Consider the following 21,280-nt stretch of genomic DNA (forward strand, 5'->3'; position numbering starts at 1 on the left):
TAATGATGTACGGTAACCTAATGTGTTGCAGAATTTGTGCTGTGAATATTATTTTGAGCTTTTGATTAACAATTTCAAAAATATTTTCATTGTCGAATTTCTCGAAAACTAGAGCCAATTCGAAAAAACTAAGTGCATTTTCGGAATCAGGGGCCTTGAAATAGTTTAAAATGACTCTCACCTTTATTTGTGCCAACATTTTTTTGTTGGCCTGTGTTATAATTAGGCTAAAAGCGAATACCGTAGCAGAAATTGTTATATTGCAAAATGTGCAGTAGCTTACATGAATTTAAAAGGGCACCATTGCCCCCTGTTCCTCCATGATGCCCCCACTACCTCCCGCTTCAGGTGCCCCTGATTAATAACTGAAAAATTGTTCACAAACAATTGACCTATCACCTGTTTACGAACAATTCACTATACGAACAATTGATGTATACGAAGAAATGATTTACGAACAACTGTTTACGAACAATTATTTTACGAACAACTGTTTACGAACAATTTACCTATAACCCTTCTTGAAGATTAAAGATGATTGCTGTAGCCTACGTCTTTACATCAACGTCAGATATAGGCCTACAGTAACCTACCTCTATCACTGGTATCAAGTTGATGCAAGCTTGAGAATTGGAAAAATTCTCGTCCACTGCTGCTAGCGTAGTTACGCTCCAATGACACAGAGATAACGAAATGAGTCTCAAGGAATCGTTTTATTCGTGAGTTCGAATTGCAGCATTTAGAACACTAATTTTTGAATTGGCGTTTTTTAGAATGAATAGATTTTGAATTTGGAAATAAAAATAATGTGTGTAAAACTTGTTTGTGTGGAGGTATATAAAGCAGAGATGATGAACTGTTTTATTTTGATCAACGACGCACGAGTACAAAATAATTGACACGGCGAGAAGAACACAATAAACATAGCCAGGTCAGAGACTTTAAAGAACCGGCCTGCCACGCCCCGTGGAGGCGGGGAGCGGCGTGATTATGGGGTGGCGATGCACCCGGAAGGGAAGTCCACCAGCTTAGGTCGCGGGGGCCAGGCTGGGGAGTCTAGGTACCTGTGGAAGGAAAGTGTGGATCGAGAATTTTGTGCGACTCGTCCGCAAAAGTTAGAATGGCGGAACGGGCCAGGGAGACGGGCTTTGCTTTCTGCAAACGCAAAAAGGTCAGCTCACGACGGGCCGGGCGACAGAAGTTTTATAAAGCCAGGCAGCGCCCACGTCTCCATCACGTGACCGTAACACAGGTACGTGTAACTCCTATACCCGGTCTGCCCGTAAGCAGAGCGGATAAACTTTGGGGTCTCTCACGAGGAAGAGATGCTTAGCTACAAGGACGATTTGAATACTCGTGGGAGACGAAAATTATATAAAATCTGGAGCAAAGGCTCAATTAATTGGTGTAAAAAAAAAGATGGTAAGTGGGAATATATTGTATGCTTTACCTACCGAAAAAGTGTTGACGTTGAACCAACGAGCACGGATGTGCACTGGCCAGACGTTGAGGCAGGTTCGCCCAGATGGGTCGGGGGGACTAGCGATCGAAGCGTAGATATGACTAGGCTACGTTACCAGGAAAAATATAGAATAGTGGGATGAAACTTTGGAGGTTGCATCGAGTTGATCAGGAAATCATGTTTATCGATGAGTTAAAAGCAACGCGAGGTTGATCCGAGCGGGAAAGAGCAGCATATCGGGAGAAGGTAGTGTGTGATAATCTAAAATATGAAAATACAGATCCTTGCAGGGGAGGGTCGCTAGCCCTCACACCCGATGGTCGACGTTGTCTTTACACGCGAGAGTGGGAGCTCCCAATGTCGGGGTGTTTAGCGAAGGCAAGTCGACCCTTGTGTTCTTTCAGAAACAACTTACGTTTGTGGTACGTAACGAAGTAAAGCAAAATCCCGAAAACGGATTTAGCTGCTTCGTGCCACAAACTCATGGTAAGATTTCGTCAGAGAGGTAAATTGCGGAAATATTGAATAGTTGTTACTTTAGGCTACAGCAACTTCTACAAGTCCTTTAATTACATTTATGACAAAATTTCGAAAGCGATCGTTGAATTAATATTTGCTGGAAAGAAAATGACTCGACTTTGTAGGCCTATCCCTCATTAATCATTCTCTCCAGGCAATAATAGTTGATTTCGAAAATGAAGCAACAATGATTTTCATTTTTCTCGCCTGGCTTTTGTCTGTGAGAAAATACTGTCTTGGTTAATTTTCTAGAAAATTCAAGTTGAATTTGTATAACTTTTGTGTGCCTGCGGGCCAAAAATAACACATTGTAGCCTGCAACAACCGGCGCACGCCATACAAAAACGTCTCGCGGGCTGGATTTGGCCTGCGGACCGGACTTTGGACACTCCTGATTTAATTCAACCCTGTTTGCAATGCAAAGCTACAGATCACAGCATCAAATGATAACATTTTGCGACGTCTGAATTGATGAGCAGCATGAAACCGTTTAGTGATACATAAATCATTTCAGAGATTTTACAACTTGAAGCTGTTTAACATATAGCCTACTTTAACACGAAAATGATTTGTTCTTGATGATCATCTGGAGTGACATCTACAATGCTTGAGAAAAACTTAGAACTATGCACTGCATTCCAGAATTGGTTTATTATTGGTACATTTTTATTTTATTACTAAAAATGGGCCTCTTCAAAAGTAAAAAAAAACAAAACCCACTCGTTTTTCTTTTACGATGTTTTGCTAAGGGAGAAATTTGCCCGACTTCCCCCCCTCTCGGAGCCCCTGGGTGAAAGAAGAAATGCATAAAAATATCAATGTTGCCATTACAACAAATGGTGCATTAAATTAAATTACTAATATTCCGATCTAATGTTGGAAATTCAACTCAGACTAAACTTTGTAAAATGTGGATGTGCAAATGGGCTGCGCGAATGAGTCGTCTCTGCACGTTTTACTGAATAAGCTATCACTGTTCATTTGCGGTAGGCTACTATGCCAAGTATAAAAACGTTTCACAGCTGTATAAAGCAGACACCTGACTGTGATTCTTGGCGTACAAAAGAAATTGGACAAAGCGGAATGCTATGACATAATGCAAAATACTGACCAGGAACGCACATTATTGGGTTGTCATAAAATTTTCGCATAGATAGTTAAAGTAAAAATGCACAGCTTGAACATGTTTGCTTGCAAAAGTTGAAATTCTTGTCGAACAATTATGTATAGGCTACTGCAGAAAGAATGAAGCTGTGAACCTGATAACGCTGTTCAGCCGATCGGAGTCTCGACAGCATCTCATTCAAACAATTTTGGTTTGAGCTCAATTACATGTCTTCGTGTAGGCTAAATAGAATAAGCTTCTAATGATCATATCAATGGTAGGTAGGCCTATGAGGTTTGATTTTTCTATTGATAATTTGTTATCAACTGCTGCTGATCACGGACAAATGTCGTCGTGTGGATGCAAAACGCAGTGGATGGACATGAATCTTGTTGGGTCTTCCTTTGCATTGAATGCTGGCTTGTAGAAATCAAATGGTGTAGATCTACCTTCAGAATATCCATGAAAAAAAGTAACCTAAAACAGAAACAGTCAAAATAAACTGCTGCCTCTATTTCACTGGTTGTCAGCATTTTTGATGATTGTAGGTCGGTTGCAATTTATTTGATTTGCTAACTGGTTGGCCACAGTTCAAACAAGCACAATTAAGCAACTTTTAAGTTCACGTCACAAGTAGGCCTATAAATAGGCTACTACGTTTGACTATACAGTCTGGGTAATGGGTATGTAAGTAGGACATGTAAGTTTCGATGGTCGGGATGTTGTTTGTAATCTAAAAACTGTTTTTTAAGGTGCAACGTCTATCACTCTAGCGTCTTCTAGAGGAAACAAACTAGTAGGAGTCTTAACTCTTGCTACGGTGTGAAGGTTAAGCTTCGATAATTAAGTTATGGAACGAGTTAATTTTCAATTACGTAAGTTTGTTATATGCTTCAAGAAGTTCCAACATGCAATCGAATGTAGAAAAATAGTTTTCAAGATGAGCAGTGTGCTCCACTGTAGCAACTCTCGTTATGGGCTTCAGTTTTGCATTCTATTATGTAATCAAGGCATTTGTAATCAAGGAAATATGTAGCGGCAGTATTCAAAGATGGGCCACCCATATACAGCTGCAGTAGTGCAATGACATCCTGAATTTCGCAGTGGAGGGGATGAACAGAGAACGGCGTCTATATTTTTCGTAGTAGTTTATTGCGATTGCACACGCCAACTTGACACATTGGAACAAAAAAGAGTAAGACTGGTCTGACGAAATTAAGTCTTGATTACAATTAGAATACAAAACTGATTGAAATCAATTTTGAAACTGAAGCCCATAACGAGAGTTGCTACAGTTGGAGCTTACTGCTCATCTTGAAAACTATTGAAACTACTTTTCTCCATTCGACTGCACGTTGAAACTTCTTGAAACATATAACAAACTTACAAACTGAAAACCAACTTATTGAAACTTACATACCAAGAACTATACCGATGGGCATGATGTTGATCTTGAGGATCAACATCTCGATCTTAATCTTCAGGATCAACATCGTGATTTTAATCTTCAGGATCATTTTTATTTTGGTGATTTTAATCTAAAATCACTAGGGCGATTTTTTTAAAAACCTAAAAAACTCAAAAATGTAACTTTAATTTTGCAAAAAAAGTAACCAAAAAGCAACTTTATTCAACGAAAACAAGAAAGCGAAAGAAATAGCAGCAACTCAGCATAAAAAGCATCTACACTAGTTTCAATTTGTGCTCAAATTATAATTACACATTCAAATTACACATATTTTATATTCTCTGGCAGCAAATTTCTGTCAATCAAACACTCAAGCTGTTGCAGAGAAAACAAGTGGCTAAATATAGTTAACACAATTTGTTTCATCGAAGAAAATGCTTAACGTTTACGAATATTTCGAGAATCAACGCGATATGAACAACCATGGGCTTGTGCAAACCTTAAATCCGTACCATAGTAGAACCAGAAGATATATTAAAAGTTTTGGCATTACATAGAATGTAAATTCTTCTCTCCAGTAGCAAAAAAAAGATAAATAAATAGGAAAATGAGGCATAAAACGTATGCCAAGTAAAGTGACCTAACAAATAAAAAGTAGCCTAAAAACACAAAAAGTGACTTTTGGTAACTTTATAACTTCTTAAATATTGACGCCACAACCCACAACCATGAAATTTTGGTTCTACATTTCTTTTGTTGATTGGTAAAACCACAAAAAAGTAACTTTAGTGACAAAAAATCGCCCAAAAAATCACTTTTTTGTGTGATCTTGAGCTTGAAAACCAATAAGACCAAGATCCCTTTAAAATTGAAGTTTACTAACAAGATGAAAGGCCAGTGTTGCCATTTCAAAATTTTGGTCAAAATAAATAAGTCAACTTCCATAGGCCCTATATACTTTATGGTGACGTATGATAAAAAATGATTCACCTTTGTTCACAATTTTGTTTTGTTAATTCTAAAAAGTCTTTGCTTTCTTTGACCCAATTTTAGATGTTTAAAAAATTTAGAACGGCAGTGCTAAACAAACAACTCTTTAGCTGACTTTGGTCATCTAAAGTGGTTTATTGCATCAAATCAACCAGATGAAAACTTTGTTAGGATCTTGGGTATAAACAAATGTATTAAATGTAAAAATATATTTTTTGTATAGCTTTTGTATTTTTCTTAGGAGCGGTTTATCTGACCGCAGACCTCTGAACATTTTTGATGGCAAACAACAGTATCAAGGTTGCCAGATGGGTCAATGGCGCAATAAACATTGAAAACACTTAGTGTGTTCTTACTTAGAGTGTAACACAAATAAAAGCTTCCTATATGAAACCAGGGATATCTAAAGAAGGGGATACGAAGGCTTTTAATACGTCTGACAATAGAAGGGCTTCTGTTTATTATAAATTATCTCTGTTTACCGTAAAATGACATTTGACACCGATAGCAGTTCAATAAATCTTGTTATAATAACCATAACCTGCATTGCGCTATTAGCATCAGGCCTGAATACTCACTGCATGCTTATGGTTACTTGTTAATTCAACTATCCGTACAGTTGCTTTACATCTAGCCTACTGCAAAGGCTTTGTTAAAAAAAAACAGCTTACTGGTAACTTTTCAACTGTCTTTGCAAACAAGTATTCTTTAAATATGCTCTATGTAACGTTTACTAACTGTCATTGGTAGCTGACTGTACCAGCTGCACGACAAAACTTTCTGCAATTTTGAAAAGAACCTCATGCTTCACGAGCTAAAAACTACTGCCCTGGAAATGTCATAAGAATAAAGCAATCGCTGTGAGCCTTCGCACCCCCTCTTTAGATATCCCTGTATGAAACAAATAAAATTTGTTAAAAAAGTGATGCAGTGTAAAGATATTTTTATCACAATAAAATTGATAAAACAAATTGCCAAGTTTGTGACTTTTTTAGTGAGTTACTATAAATCCCCTCAGTCTCAGTATTACGATTCTACGCAAACTAGGACAACGACTGATAGGCCTAATAGGCTACCAACAGTCACTAACTCATTAGTCCTACAGTTCTTAGGCCAGCGATCAAGTAGTTAAAAACAATAGCTAGCAATACTAACCATATTTAACCGCTCGGTCAATCTAGTTTGGTCTAAACAAGTGCTCAGTACGCATGACCAAACTAAAAATTGTTATATTACGTCTGTTTTAAACAACATAAAATAGTTTATTGCAATTTAATTTAATCCGCCCCGATAGCTCAATTGGTTAGCGCGTCACTTCTGGAACGAAGAAGCTTCAAGATCAAGCGGCGCTGGTTCGACTCTCGGGGTGAGTGCTTGAGCAACGCACGTTAAGGACTGCTCTCCATTCAGCGGCATCTAATGGATGGAATAATTTCCCGGCAATAAAAACTTCAACAATCGGAAACTTCACTCTGCCAATCTCGGTGACCGGGCCTGCGTCAGTGATTCAAAGTATGATTCAAAGTATACAAGTATGCGAAATTACAAGGATTAAGCTCTGCAAGAAGCTTTCCCAGTCCGAGGATAAAGATTCAATCAATCATTTAAAAAATGTTTTGACTATGATAAAAAAAAAACAAAGACGTTTAAGACATAATTCGACTGTGAAAACTCGTAATCATGAAATTATGTGCTATAGCAGGTGCCTAAGCTATTCAAACTGGCGCTGCTACCAGTTTATTAAAGGGTGTCATCCAATTAAGGGAAGTGATTAAGTTGTATGATACACTTCGTTAGACGAATTTGATAGGAATTAAGAAATATGGGTTCGTTTTTATACAAATCAATCAGTGTAACAGATAAATTTTAAAGTTTGAATGCAATACAAGACAATGCATTAGGACTGGTATAAAATAATTTTTGTTTCCAAGACCTGCTTGTGTGCTTCCACCCAGCAATGAATTGAAGTGAAAAAATTTAGTTGTGGATTGAAACTCATAGAAAGTTGTTGGTTTAAATGTAGGCCTACCCTACCTCACTGAAATTAGGTTATAAGTAGGGGGAAGGCGGGGCAAGTTGAGCAGTTTTTTTTTTAAATCTTATTTTTTTATTTTTTTACTAACTTTTTCGAAGACTCAAATATTGCATTTCAAAAACATGCTAATAAGCCAAGTTTTTAGACAAAAACTGGTTGGTTTTATTTATTATTTTGCACTGTATTCAAGTTTAAGTAACGACTGCACAACTTGCCCCGGATTATTTTTCCGGGGCAAGTTGTGCAGCACCATGGGGCAAGCTGTGTAGCACCATGGGGTAAGTTGAGCAACAACAATCGTTCGTTTTGACTAGGAGCAAGTTGAGTAACATATTACGGCCAGCAAAAGTACAGACAATTTAACAAATCAGCTATTTTTACATTCATTCACTAGTCATTTTTTACATTCATTCACGTGGAAGACTTTGAAACTATGTAAAAATGGCTAATAGGCTACAACATTTGTAAATTAACAAAGGCGGTTTACAGGAACAGTTGCATAACTTGCCCCGTCATCAATTGCACAACTTGCACCATTTACACTTTTTTTTAAAGAACAAAAAATTTCAAGAAAACTAACAAATGTACGAAAAAATTTTACCTGCGAAAATACAACTACATCATATGTCCACTGACCCCTACTGCTAAAGTTCGACTAGTTCTACTGTGCATCCAAAAAAAATCAAAATTTTGTTTGCATCCGAATTTAGATCCTAAGACCTAAACACCTTATATCGTTGATCAAGCCTAACCTGCCCAAAAAACTGATAACTGCGATTCACGTGCTTCAAAGTCATTATAGGTAAAATATTATAATGGCGTTTAAGATTCATTACGCTATTTATTTCCTTTCAAACGGGGACTTGCACAACTTGCCCCGCCTTCCCCTAGATGTGGAAAAATCATTACATAAAGTTAGAGGCATATAGAACGTGTAAAACAATGGGTTACTAGAAAATATCTTTCAATGTGATAAAATAGTTTAGTATATCTGTTAGAGCAGGGTTTCCCAAACTTTTTTGGGCCACGGACCACTATTTGTGAATCTGTTTATTCGCGGACTCCTAATACAAAGGTAAAAATGAATAAAACCTAATTTTGTTTATTTGAAAAAATGGCAACATGAATGGGACGGATGGAATTGCATAAGTCATCAGTTCTCGGAGTTATTTGTGAAAGGCAAACTCGTAAGTCCGGGTCCACGGAAAGTCTGGACATATGTTTTGTCTTCATGTTGGTAAGAGCTGAAAATGCAAGTAAGTCGTGGCAAAAGGCAATAACATTTTAGTTTTCTTTTGCGATAGCAATGGGTATTCCTCCACAACACTCAACCAGAAAGATGAAATAGCTGTTTGATTGAAACTAAGCATTAAAGTTCGATCAGATGATAATTTGGCTAATTTTTCTTCTTCGCATCCTGACAAATCAGTCTTTGTAACAACAAAAAGGTTTAATATTCAGTCAAAATTCTCATATGTCTCTTTTAAAAAGTACTTCTTGAAATGTGCAGAAAGCAATTCCAAATGTTGTGTATCGTCAGAGTCAGGTCAGAGTAAATCAATTCTGTATCAATTTGCTAATGTAGTCACACAGAACAGGAAACATATCCACAACATTATCATCTATCCTTGTTTTCCATATGTTGAGTTTCTTTATGAATGCTGTTATTTTGCTTTGAGGAATCCGAGAATTTTTCGTAAACAACTTTTTAACTGCAACGAAGGTGCAACAAGTAAGATTTACGATACTGGATAGCAAAAGTTTTCGAAATCATTTAAGTTGTAAAGAACTGCGGCAATTATCTTTGACAGGGTACGTACTGTACAACGTATATGTGTGACTTTTTAATTTCTTGTCATATCGCCACGGACCACCTGTGCAGTCGTCGCGAACCACCAATGGTCCGCTGACCACAGTTTGGGAAACCCTGTGTTAGAGGTTAGGCTACATATTAGGTTAGATATAATTACAAACAGTTTAAGCACTGAGCTTTATAAACCTGAAGAACCTTAACGAAACAGCAACCTGTTATGAAAGTTCATAAACAACATTGATTAGTTACTTATGCAAGTCAACAAGGAAACTAAAGTGAATCTTAAGTTATAACTAAAGTGAATCTTGTGTTATAAACTTATATGCTACCAACCCTTGAATGGTAAATTTACGTCAATACTACAAAAGTTTTACCCTTTAAAGCATTTCATCAAAACAATGCAACTTCGTGACTTCCTCTGTTTCTTAAACAATCTCATACAGTGGTTCTTGAGTTTGCAAAATGCAACGCATATGTAGCCTACCAACAGAGATGGGCAAGACCACCAAACTATGTGATCTTGAAGATCAAGATCACTTTCAAGATCACTTTTTGTGTACTTAAAAAAAAATAAAGTTTTTGATCAATGATGTTGCAAAAAATAATTACTACAGTAGAATTCGCCTATAGTGACTTTGGCAATAGTGATACTTCGCCTATAGTGACACCTGTTGCAAAGTCCCGTTTGCAAACCATATGTTTTGCATTGAAATGACTTCGCCTATAGTGACTTCGTGTATAAGAACACTTTGCTTGCAGTGACACCACATTTCTGTCCCCTGGGCTCAAAAATTTCCGTATAAGGACACTTTACGGTGTATTTCCAGTTTAAGTTGGAATCATATTTTGTCCTTATCAGCATTCGCCAGTTCCCAGCCAGCAAATCCATCTTTTTACATTGATTTAACGTATGCAGAGGTTGAACCATAAAGGATTGATTTGCTGACTGGGTTTGAATTAAACCAACATGGGATGCGCATGCGCAGATACTGCACAAGTGAAGTTATCAACGACGTTATCATTCGTCTATATATAGTGACACTTCGCTTATAGTGACACTTTTTCCGCGGTCCCTTCAGATGTCGCTATAGGCGAATTCTACTGTATAAGCAACTTGGGTAAAAATATATAGTTGGTATTGCTAACTTTATCTTTTAACTACTCGATCGCTGGCCTAAGAATTGTAATAAGTTAGTGACTGTTGCTATTAGGCCTATCAATTGTTGACGTAGTTTGCGTAGAATCGAAACGTCACACCCAAGGCCGAGATTAATTACAGTATAGTAGGCTACTGAAAAAGTCGCAAAGTTTGCAATTAGTTTTATACTTTTTATTTATAATAAATAAATAAAAATAAACTTTGAACTGCATCACTTTTTACCAATTTTTTGTCAGGTTCATGTGGGATTTTTAACTTTCACTGTATTATGTCAATGTTTATGACACCATTTACCCATCTGGCAACCTTGATACTGTTGTCTGCTATCAAAAAAGTTCAGAGGTTTGCGGTCAGACAAACCGCTCCATACTCAGACCCTAAACAAGTCTTGGTCTGGTTGATTTGCTGCAATAAACCACTTTAGATGACCAAAGTCGGCTAGAATCCATATTTTTTAACACCGCCATTCTAGACTTTTGAAACATTTAAAATTGGGTCAAAGAAAGCAAACATTTCTTTAAAATTCACACATGGAAACTGTGAACAAAGTTAAATCATTTTTTTATTATCCGTCAACATAAAGTACACGGAAGTTGACTTCTTTTTTATGACCAACACAAAAAACTTTTTCAATTTTGAAATGGCATCACTGACCAGATTAGATGGAGACTTTAAATCGTCTTTTGTTGGACACATATCATATTAACAGTGGCTTAATGTTAGTAGTCGCCACAAATTACGTTGCACAGCACAAGTTCTAAAAAAATGCCTCTATCTAGTAAGTAAACTTCAATTTTAAAGTGATCTTAATCTTATTGTTCTTCAAGATCAAGATCACACAAAAAAAGTGATCTTAGATCAAGATCAAGATCACCAAAAAAAAAGTGATCTTAAAGATCAAGATCAAGATCACGCCCATCTCTGCCTACCAATAAGACGTTTTTAGTAAAACAGCATTAAAACTGATTTATGCAATACAACTTACCACGATTCAAAAATATTGTGTTGTTACTTCAAAACAGTAAGTTATAGGTAATCATTATCTTTACAGATGAGTTGTACTTATGGAATAGGAAGAATATACATAAGTATTCTTTAAATCGCTAAGAATAAATGTGAAAATTAAATTGCAGTTGTAGCAGGTAGAAAATATAAATCACTTTAAGTAATATGCTTCATAAAACTACCAGTATAAAAATCTACAAATTAAACCATGCATGTGCTTAACAAAAAATAACAGGGGTTGAAAATGTGAAAAAAAATACTTGTGACCATAGTATAAACAAGATACTAATCCTTTTTATAAATGTAAGCGTGGGATCGATCACGGATCCAACAGCTCAACAATAAAACCTTCAGAACAGAATGGAGGTAAAACCTTGACTAAACTGTGTTGTCATTTAAAAGTCTCATGTGACACATCTAAAGCGTTTTATGATGTTTAGATTAAGATTATAAAAACAATTTAAGAGTTTGCAAATCATAAGTGTGCTTTAAGTTGCTGGAAATACGCTTAAGGTTGCTGGGAGTAAGCTTATATGGTTGCTGGAAATACCTCATCTTGATCTTCTATGCTAAAACGTTACAAACTGAGTTGTGCAACATATAAGAAATAAAAACAATGAACAAATAAGCAGATGTATTACTCTTGAGAGAAATCAAAAATTATGTCAACAAACTGTAAACTGAAAGTTTTTGCTCTAAAAACATTGACACAAAAAATTATTTTAACAAATTGAAAATGTTAGTTCTGTAACTTGCAAAACTGAAAAAATAATTTTTTCATTGTAAAATTCAACAATTAAAAATATTTTTAACAAACTACAAACTTTTAAGTTGTATGGTTGACAAATCAAAAAAAATAACTAGGTGCAAATCTTTAAGTTCCATAATTTACAACTGAAAAATAAAATAGTTTTAACAAATTGCAAACTGAAAGTTTTGCTCTAAAAACATATACACGAACAATTAATCACAAACTTAAGTTTTATTTTTTTTTGTTTACAAACTGAAAAATATTTTTAACAAATCACAAACTTTTCATTGCACAAACCAACAACTAAAAATATTTTTTTAACAAGCTACAAACTTTTAAGATGTATGCTTGATAAATAAAAAAAAATTAACTATCGAGGTGCAAACTTTAAGTTCCATATTTTACAACTGAAAATTAGTTTTAAGAAACTACAAATTTATAAGTTCCATAACTTACAAACTGGAAATAAAAAAAATAGTTTTAACAAATTGTACTCTGAAAGTTTACCTTTGAAATACACATAAAAAATTATTTTAAGTCACAAATTTAAGTTTTCTTTTGAAAATTTCACTGTACAAAAAATGAAATAATTTTCTTTTTGATAAACTTGATTCCCAAATTTTTGAAATTTTTTTGTGGACTCAATTGGGATGCGGACAAACGGGTGCGGACTTAAGCGGGAGATTACTGTAGGTTGCGCTAAGTTTGTTGATATTTTCTAGTCGTCAGATTGTAGAAGTATATGCTGCAAGAACTTATTCTATAGCTGTTCGTTTGGGTGTTTTCATTGCATAAAAAGAATGTTGATTGTTTAGCTGGTATTAGCATCATCTAAAATATTAATAATGTAAAACTTATTCGTACAAACAAACAATAACAAACTTAGAGTAACGTTATTTTGAATAAGCTATTTTTCTTACAAGCTTTAAGTGACATCATACCAACAAATTTAATTTCCAGGTTAGTTATTTTTATCAAAATTACTATCAATGATTACCTAAAACCACTGTTTCAATGATCTTTATCAAACAAATGCTTAGCTAAATTATGAACCTGATAAGCTACGCAGATTTAAACTGAAAAATACCAAAGCAGGAAGTTCTTTTTCTTAATTTAGTGGTTGTGTATTGAGTTGTATCGTCATGATATTATCATAGAGTGGTTTAGTTGTAATAAGTATCCTAAAACAAAATCGTAAATGTTTTCCTACATGATAAGCCTAAAGTTACGTCGTTTTGACCAAGCTATTATTCCAGGTTAGTTACATTAATCAAAAGTTACTACCAAAGGTTTAATTGAAACTTATGTTACAACGAAAGTTTTGTATTTTTACCGCTGATGTTTTTTTCTAAATAATCTTAGAGCTGCTCTCTGCTGAAATGATTAATGTGAATTTTTCCAACATTAAAAAAGTTTGTGGTCATAACCTCACGCTTTGTTGTCTTGTTTTTAAAAGCCATAACTAAACGTAGGGCCAGGGCCGCCCACTAGTGGATTTCTGGAGATAGGTGCAAGGTGGTGCTCGCACCGCACTGTATCCAAGAATGCACTTTGCCATGAAATAAGAGGATTTTCTTGATCTTATCATTGCATTTTAAAATTGATTATTTTTACAGAATTTGGAACTGAATGTGACAAAATTTCAAAAGTAGCCTATACTTACCAAAGTAAGCTCTTAAATTGCTACAAATCGGACAATCGCTGTGGCCTACTCCTACAGCTTGCCCGGGCCAGGTGTTCTTACAATGAGAAAATTTTGACGAGTAGTAACCACAACAAATTAAACCTTACCCTAGCTTTCAGATTCGTATATCTCAGTATGTGTCCATGTTTTTGATGTTGGCTGTGAAACTGTTGGGTGTTCGTCGTTGGAACTCGTAGAATATGATGAATCAAAACTCCCAGTGCAGAGTCTTCGGCCATGACAAGAAACGCGCAAGTTTTAACGAAATTATTTCCCCTGCAAACCAATAATAATAATTGATAATAAGAAATTGGTTGAAACGTATTTCTTTCACGGTATGTCATCAGACATCACATTTTTAATATTAACCGACTTATTTAATTAATAATTATTTTATTGTATTGAATTGTCCAAATAACTAGACAATTTTGCCCAATTGATTTTTATAAACAACTGCATTAGTAGGATATTAATAAAAAAATAAAAAAAGATTATTCGCCCACTCCCGCCTAGCTGAGAGAACACCTCAGCTCAGATAAAGGTTCGGTCTTTGATCATCAACAACAGTGCCTCGCCGACTTTGCATTTACAATCATTGCCAGAGAAAATGATGCGGTACAATTACGCTTCAAAGAGACCATCTTCATAAGTAGACAGGGTTATAGGCAAATTGTTCGTAAACAGTTGTTCGTAAAACAATTGTTCGTACACAGTTGTTGGTGAAATGAAATCCGTAAAACAATGCTTCGTAAAGCATGTCTTCGTATACATCAAATTTCAATTGCATGCACGAAGAAATGCTTTGGGAAGAACTATTTTACAAAGAATTAATTTTACGAAGAATTGTTTACGAAGAATTGCTTACGAAGAATTGTTTTACGAAGAACTGTCAGACACCAGTATAGACAGAGTCCAAAGATCAAAAACCGTGCCGAATGGGAAGAATTACATCACCTAAGTCCTAATCTATTGATCAATTTTAAGAATTACATCACCTAACCTAAGTCCTAATCTATTAATCAACTTTTTTGTTTGTCGTATCCAGGTTTTTACCCGGTGGTTGAAGATTTAGATTAAGTGAACGAGAAGGCAAGGAAGCCAATCTTCGTGTCCACCTTCAGGCATGCCTTTAAGTGTCCTGCCACAGACACAGCCGCATGCTCTTGAGCGGTGTCGAACCGGCGCCCTTTCGATTGCCGTTCCAGGGTTCTCACTACTCGGCTATGTAGCCGGCATGTAAATTAATCAACTGATTCAACACAATTTCACAGCAATAACGCCTAACAACACAGAAACTCAGCAGACAGCTGCAGCCTCCAGCCAAACAATAGAGCCGCATAAAATAAAGACCCACCGACTTCAACACCATTCGTCATAGCGCATGACTAGGGAACTGTATTCGGAAAGCTAGTGCATTTCGCTATTGCCACAGCAAACTCGCAGCATCAAGCTAAAACAAATCGTTAATATCTACATTGTATTAAATAATATGAGGCGTTCTACTGGTGCAAATTAAGCTAAACTATCACAAGATGTATACTGTGACAATATGCTTTTTTCCGACGTTTCGTCAATCAGACGCGACTGACTTCTTCAGGGTGCTAAACCTAGCATGGCAAAACACAGGGTCATGTTGCTGAAATCAACTAAACATGCAAAATGAAAATTCAACTTCTAGACAAAAAATTATCGCGCGCAAAGTTTGAAATAGCTCAGAAACAGGGGACTTAAATGTTAACGATCAACAAGAAACTTAAATAACGACAAGAGAGGAGAGTGAACGGCATGAGTCATCATGATGAATCGAGTTTTGTACGCACTATTGCACAGTTTTACAATCAGCATGACACCAATTTAAAAAATGTCAAAAAAGCACTTACAATAGTTTTTTGTAGATAACAGGAAAAGAGATGCCATCATTGCGATTCATTACATGAGGCTTTTGATTGATAAACCAACTTTCAGAAAACATTCGCTTTTTACAATCACATTCAGAATTTTAGAATTGCTCCAAGGTATTTTGTGATCTGAAGTTATGGCAGGCATGCAAGGAGCAGAATGTTCCGGCCGTTGATATTTGAAAGCTCTTTTGTGTTCATTAATGCGAGATTTAAGATCTCATTTTTCTTGGTCAACATAAATTAAATTGCAATCATCACAAGAAACTTGGTACACTAAACCTGAGATTTCGCTTTGTCTCAAGGGGTCTTTTAAAGACGGCAAAAATTTACTTATTGTCTAGAAAGGTTTCAAAGCGACTTTTACCCCAATTTCATTTAAGATACGCCGAATTTTTTCAAAAACTCCCTTAACATAAGGTGAAGAAACAAAAGACTTATTCTGGGTAGATGGGGGTACTAAACTTTTTTGGTTGTCGTTGGCAAGCATGCTTTCTTGGAAATCCATTGAGGCGCAACGTATTGTGTAATGCTTTGTTTTGTCGTGAACTTTCATGCGGATCTGCGACATGTGTGTCAATGTGGTCATACAAAGTTTTAGCTACAGTAAGTTTTTGATGCTTTGGATGGTGTGAATTAAAATTTAAATATCTGTCAGTGTGTGTGGGTTTTTTGAAAATCGTAAATCTTTGAGAGGAATCTTTGAGAGGAACGAAAGTAAATAAGCTCACAACATCAAAAGAAACAAAGCAATGATTGCAATCAACAGAGGTGGTTTTTGATTAATTGTACAAACCGAGATCAATTTTTTAGAGTGTATTCTTGGTTCAATAATGGCGATAAAATGTCAATTAAAAGTTTCGATAAATTATAAGTAGGCGAACCGATAAAGGACACGATAGGTCGAAGAGGGGTGTGATTTTTATGAAGTTTGGGTGATCTATAAATTTTCGGAGTTACACTCTTATTACCCTTCAGACGATGATAAACTGGCATAGTGATTTTTCGTTGAGTTGCAAATCGCCAAACTAATTTGTTTACAGATTTTTCAATAGATGCAATAGGATTAGGTTTACGTCTTAAAATTTTATTGGTAGTAGCCCTTTGTCATTTAAAAGTTCAGAGAGTTTGTTATGATACTCAGAACTATCCATAATTACCGTAGCGTTCCCTTCATCGGCTTTCATTATTTTGATGGAGCTGTCAGATTTCAGTAGCTGTCATTTCTTCTGGAAGAAGGTTGGGTCAGTACAGGTCTTAGGGTATTTCGGTCCCTGTGAGGAATATGCTTTGCGGGCCCCAATGACAATGATCCAATTCAGTAGCGTAACTAGGTATTTTGAAAGGGGATGGGGTGGGCCGGCGGGCGAAGCCTGACGGTGTGTTCGCTGAAGGCGACACCCAGAGGCGGGAGGTCTGGGGGCCTCCCCCAGAAATTTTTGAAAAATTAGTTTGAATTTGGTGCATTCTGAGAGCATGTTCAACAAAAATTTGTGTATAAATATTACTGTAAAATGGTGCTCTCCGGTGGCATAGCAAAAGGATAAGATCATGTTTTCTTTGGGATTTTTCGGAAATAAGCAGGTCTCTATGTTTTCTTGCTGCTAATTCCTGGCTGAGCTACTGCATTTTCTGAGTAAATTGCGGGCCCTTAATTTGCGGGCCCTGTGCGATCGCATGGTTTGCACACCCCAAAGACAGGCACTGGTTGGGTGGAGGGGGTCTTGCCGAATTCAGAATTTGAGTAATCTTTGATCTGGCCATTGCAACACCAGCTGCGTCATTCACACCTCTGTATCCTTTTTCTGTGGCCGCATCAATGTATCAATGTCCAACTTTGGAATTGACTTGAGCGAAATGACAAAATTGTGACCCCTTTTCAACACTTTTTCACCACTTTGATTTGAGGTTTAGGTTTTTCACCCATCGGTTTGTCAACGATGATGTGTCATTTCTTTCTGAGAGCTGTGTTTGTCGTAAAGCAGCTAACTTTTTTTCATGAATTTTTGTTTTATTGTTTGAAGAATGTTGCGTTTTAGTGGAGTAGTGCAGTAAATCTTGGACATGGCCTGACTTTAGCTTGCTCTTCAAAAAATCATGAAGTTGACTATAAAATGATTTTTTCTTCTTGATTTGAATGTGACATTTCGTTATGCGCAATTTAAAAAATTTAAAACCGTGTTTAGACGCTAATCGAAAACCTAAAAGTCTACAGTTTTCTCCACCTATTCGCACATCTCGGGTTTTAAAAAAACAAACAAAAAAAAACAACAAAACAACATTCAATTTTCATCTACATTGTATTGTAGCCTAAGTTGGCTACATTGTTGGCCATCTAATTTAGCCTGGTGTTAGATTTAACCCCTCACATTTCCAATACATAGGCCTACCATACTTTCATCGCCTAAAAAGAGGACACGTTTCGCCAGCAAGTAGAATATTACGCTTGAAGAATCTTTTACATGTTTTTAGATCATTAGGCCCCAGTATAGGCCTACGCAGCAAAAGTTACCAAAAAAGAACAAGAAAACAGATTGACTGACCGTTTAACTTATTTTTTCTCACTTCTAATGCTTCCTTAAGACAACAAATGATTTTAGACTATATTTTTAAGAGACAGCAAAAAGTGAAAAAAATACCTAATTTTAGACAGTTTCAATCAGACAGCAATGATCGCAAATATCTGCAAAATGTGACAAATCAGGCACGACCTCCAGGTCAAGCCTTAACTTTTTTCAGCAAGGAATGGTCAGTCTTAAGGAAATTGTTAACATATTTGCAAGAAATACGACGAAAACGGTAGGCTGCATATTGTCGTTAAGATGCTAAAAACGGCGTAAACTAAAAAGCTGCTCCTTTCCTTGCAAAGCTGTAGGCCTAGTATCCATGCCAGTGCCACGATTTCTTTTGCTGTAGGGGAGGTGTAACACACATTGCACTTTTAGACATTCGTTTCGATTTGCTTCAAGTACCAAACGAATCAAACTGAGTTGGTAATCAACAACTTCTATCAGCGTTGTATCAATATAAAATGTATCTAGGTAAAAGAATATTTTTTTGTGAAAGTGTAAGCATGGTCTTTGAAATGTCATTTAATATCTTACAGTGAACCAGGCAATAAACGTTCAACAACAGTTCCATAAAATGCGCCAATTTCTTGTAGAACTTATAAATCAGCATGTTAGCCTAGATTGGTATACAAAATGTTTAGAAAACAGATAGCCTACAAGCCGTCGCTGAAACGTCATCAAGCAATATAGTCCCGTTGAAAATATAAGCATGAAAACCCAAACTGTCAAAAAAGAGGACATTTGAGCATTTTTAGTATCCTCGGAGGACAATTCGTTTTTCTTGAAAAAAGGACAAATCTTCTTAAGAGGACATATGGTAGCCCTACCAATACGTGTTGCCTTTGTTTATTTGTGCTATCAAGTTTGCCATTGGACACTTACTTTACCCACGGCTCCATCATTGTCACCAACGCTTTGGAAAAGCAATAGTCGTGTCCAGGGACGAAATGTAGAAACGGACTTCGCTGTATGTTCTTAAAAAAATGCGATTTTAATCAAAACTGGTTTGGTTAAGCAAATGATTAGAAAGAAAGGAAACTTTTGTTTCGTCTGTTGCGAGAATAGTACGTCATAATTATAAACAATAGCCTACGAATGAAATAGCTCTACAACAGACAGGAAGCAGCAAAAAATTATAACAGTCATCAAGTCAGCTGCTTCCCTATGCAGGTGCTGCTGCATGCAACTGTATGGAGCCAGCTTACTTTTACCAATAGGCTAGTGTTTGTCAGACTGCTACAAACAAACAAATCACTTCTTTGGCCAACAAGAAATCAATTTTTTAGCAAGAACTTTGGAAATTCTAGAAAAATAAACCTCGTCAGAACATTTGCCCTTCAATCCTAGATAATGCCGATGCATGATGGTATGATTTCGAAGAAGGATGAAACAGGTTGCTAAGGTTTGTAAATAATAACTGGATGCAATGTTTTGCAGAAATATGTAGCCTAAGTCTAGCTTAACTTTAATTATTTGATAGGCTAGCTGTGATTCAAAATCTTTATATGCCGCTCATCGTAGCCTACATTTGTTATTCAAGTGGTTGTTATGTTGAATTTTAAACTTGTTGATTCATGAAGACCACTTGTGGCTAGTTGGAACTTTCACAAATCCAGATTTATAGAATCGCCTTATTACCTCCATTTTTTTACCATGCCATTTCCAAGGCTTCAGATCTTTGTGATATGATTCATTATAGACCAGATTCCAGACCCATGGATCCGGGTGAGCGCCCTAAAAAGCAATAATTTTAAATAATGAAAAATACTTTGTGGAGAAATATTTTTTTCAAAGCAATAGCAATTTTGAATAAGCTGTATCTCTGGCATAATTGTTGGTGTCATTCTCTCCATTCCCGGATTCTTCTTTCTTGCCAATAAGTTAAGTTCACTGGAGTTGAGCAAAAATAAACAAAAAAGATAAAAACGTTTTTCTTATATTTATTAAGGTGGCACGTATAGCTAGACACAACGTTGCTTTCCAAGATCAGCTACTGGAACTTACATATATCATTTGCGAATCTTGACTGCCAAGATAGATCGGTTCACTGGAGTTGAGGGTGTTGAGTAAGACCAACAATTGCTTTGTATTGACGTAGACGTCGTCATCGAAATGACACCACCATCTGCAGAATAACTCAACTGAAAAACTTCAAAACATTGAAAACAGCGGTGTGTTCATCCAAAACCGAGTTTTTTGAAAAGAAAAAGCTCGCACATGAGATAACAAACGCCTTTTCAGGTGTCTTACTTTCTTCATGGTCCAGTGGTGATGTGAAAAGTTAACAACAATAATAACATGGCAACCAAAGTGTGCGGCTTATTGTATTATAGTCATATTATCTTCCTATTCACAAATTATTGTCTAGGAGACTCTAGGTTTAGGACGTTTCATACAAAATAGAATGTGGCCTATATCAAGACCTTGTTTGGTCTTGTTATCGAATTGCTTCGTTCTGGTTTGTTTTTGAGTATAGCTTCTTATTGAAGAAATACTTTTGGACAATTTATTTCAAGCACTTTCAGATTACAGTGATTTGATCATGTATCAGCTAAAGCAATAATACTTGTCTTCAACAAAGTAGGGTAGTTCGGGGCAAAACAAGTCGTCGGGTAAAACCGGTCAGTTTGATTTTAATCAAGCGTAACTTTTTTTTTGGAAATAATACACTCAAAAAATGCTTTAGCTCACTTAGTGGTTCTTTTGTGATGCGACAACAGCAACTGCTGTGCAGTTTTTGCTTGCTGTCTCGGTCTAGGCTGCGAAACGTAAGTTGGTGTAAAATTTTACCTTCATATTTTGGACTAACTTTTTTTTGTGGTTTCGACTAAACAGAGCATTACACTATGAAAATTGTTAATTAAACCAAGACTCTCTAGTT

At 36.1% G+C, this 21,280-nt stretch overlaps 1 protein-coding gene across 1 annotated transcript in view; it reads right to left on the minus strand.

Annotated features, from left to right (window-relative positions):
• Positions 1–694: 694 nt before the first annotated feature.
• LOC145778793 (beta-1,3-N-acetylglucosaminyltransferase lunatic fringe-like) overlaps positions 695–21,280 on the minus strand; it is a 32,255-nt gene continuing 11,669 nt past the window's right edge. Inside the window, exons 6-10 of the mRNA XM_082590376.1 lie at positions 20,404–20,524; positions 20,038–20,133; positions 19,282–19,373; positions 14,039–14,207; positions 695–3,563 (exon numbers count right to left, since the gene is read on the minus strand). Coding sequence (XP_082446502.1) covers positions 3,423–3,563; positions 14,039–14,207; positions 19,282–19,373; positions 20,038–20,133; positions 20,404–20,412 — 507 coding nt within the window. The 5' untranslated portion in view covers positions 20,413–20,524 and the 3' untranslated portion in view covers positions 695–3,422. The remainder of the gene's footprint in view (positions 3,564–14,038; positions 14,208–19,281; positions 19,374–20,037; positions 20,134–20,403; positions 20,525–21,280) is intronic.

Source organism: Aplidium turbinatum, chromosome 10 (assembly GCF_918807975.1).
Source record: "Aplidium turbinatum chromosome 10, kaAplTurb1.1, whole genome shotgun sequence".
Taxonomy (NCBI): domain Eukaryota; kingdom Metazoa; phylum Chordata; class Ascidiacea; order Aplousobranchia; family Polyclinidae; genus Aplidium; species Aplidium turbinatum.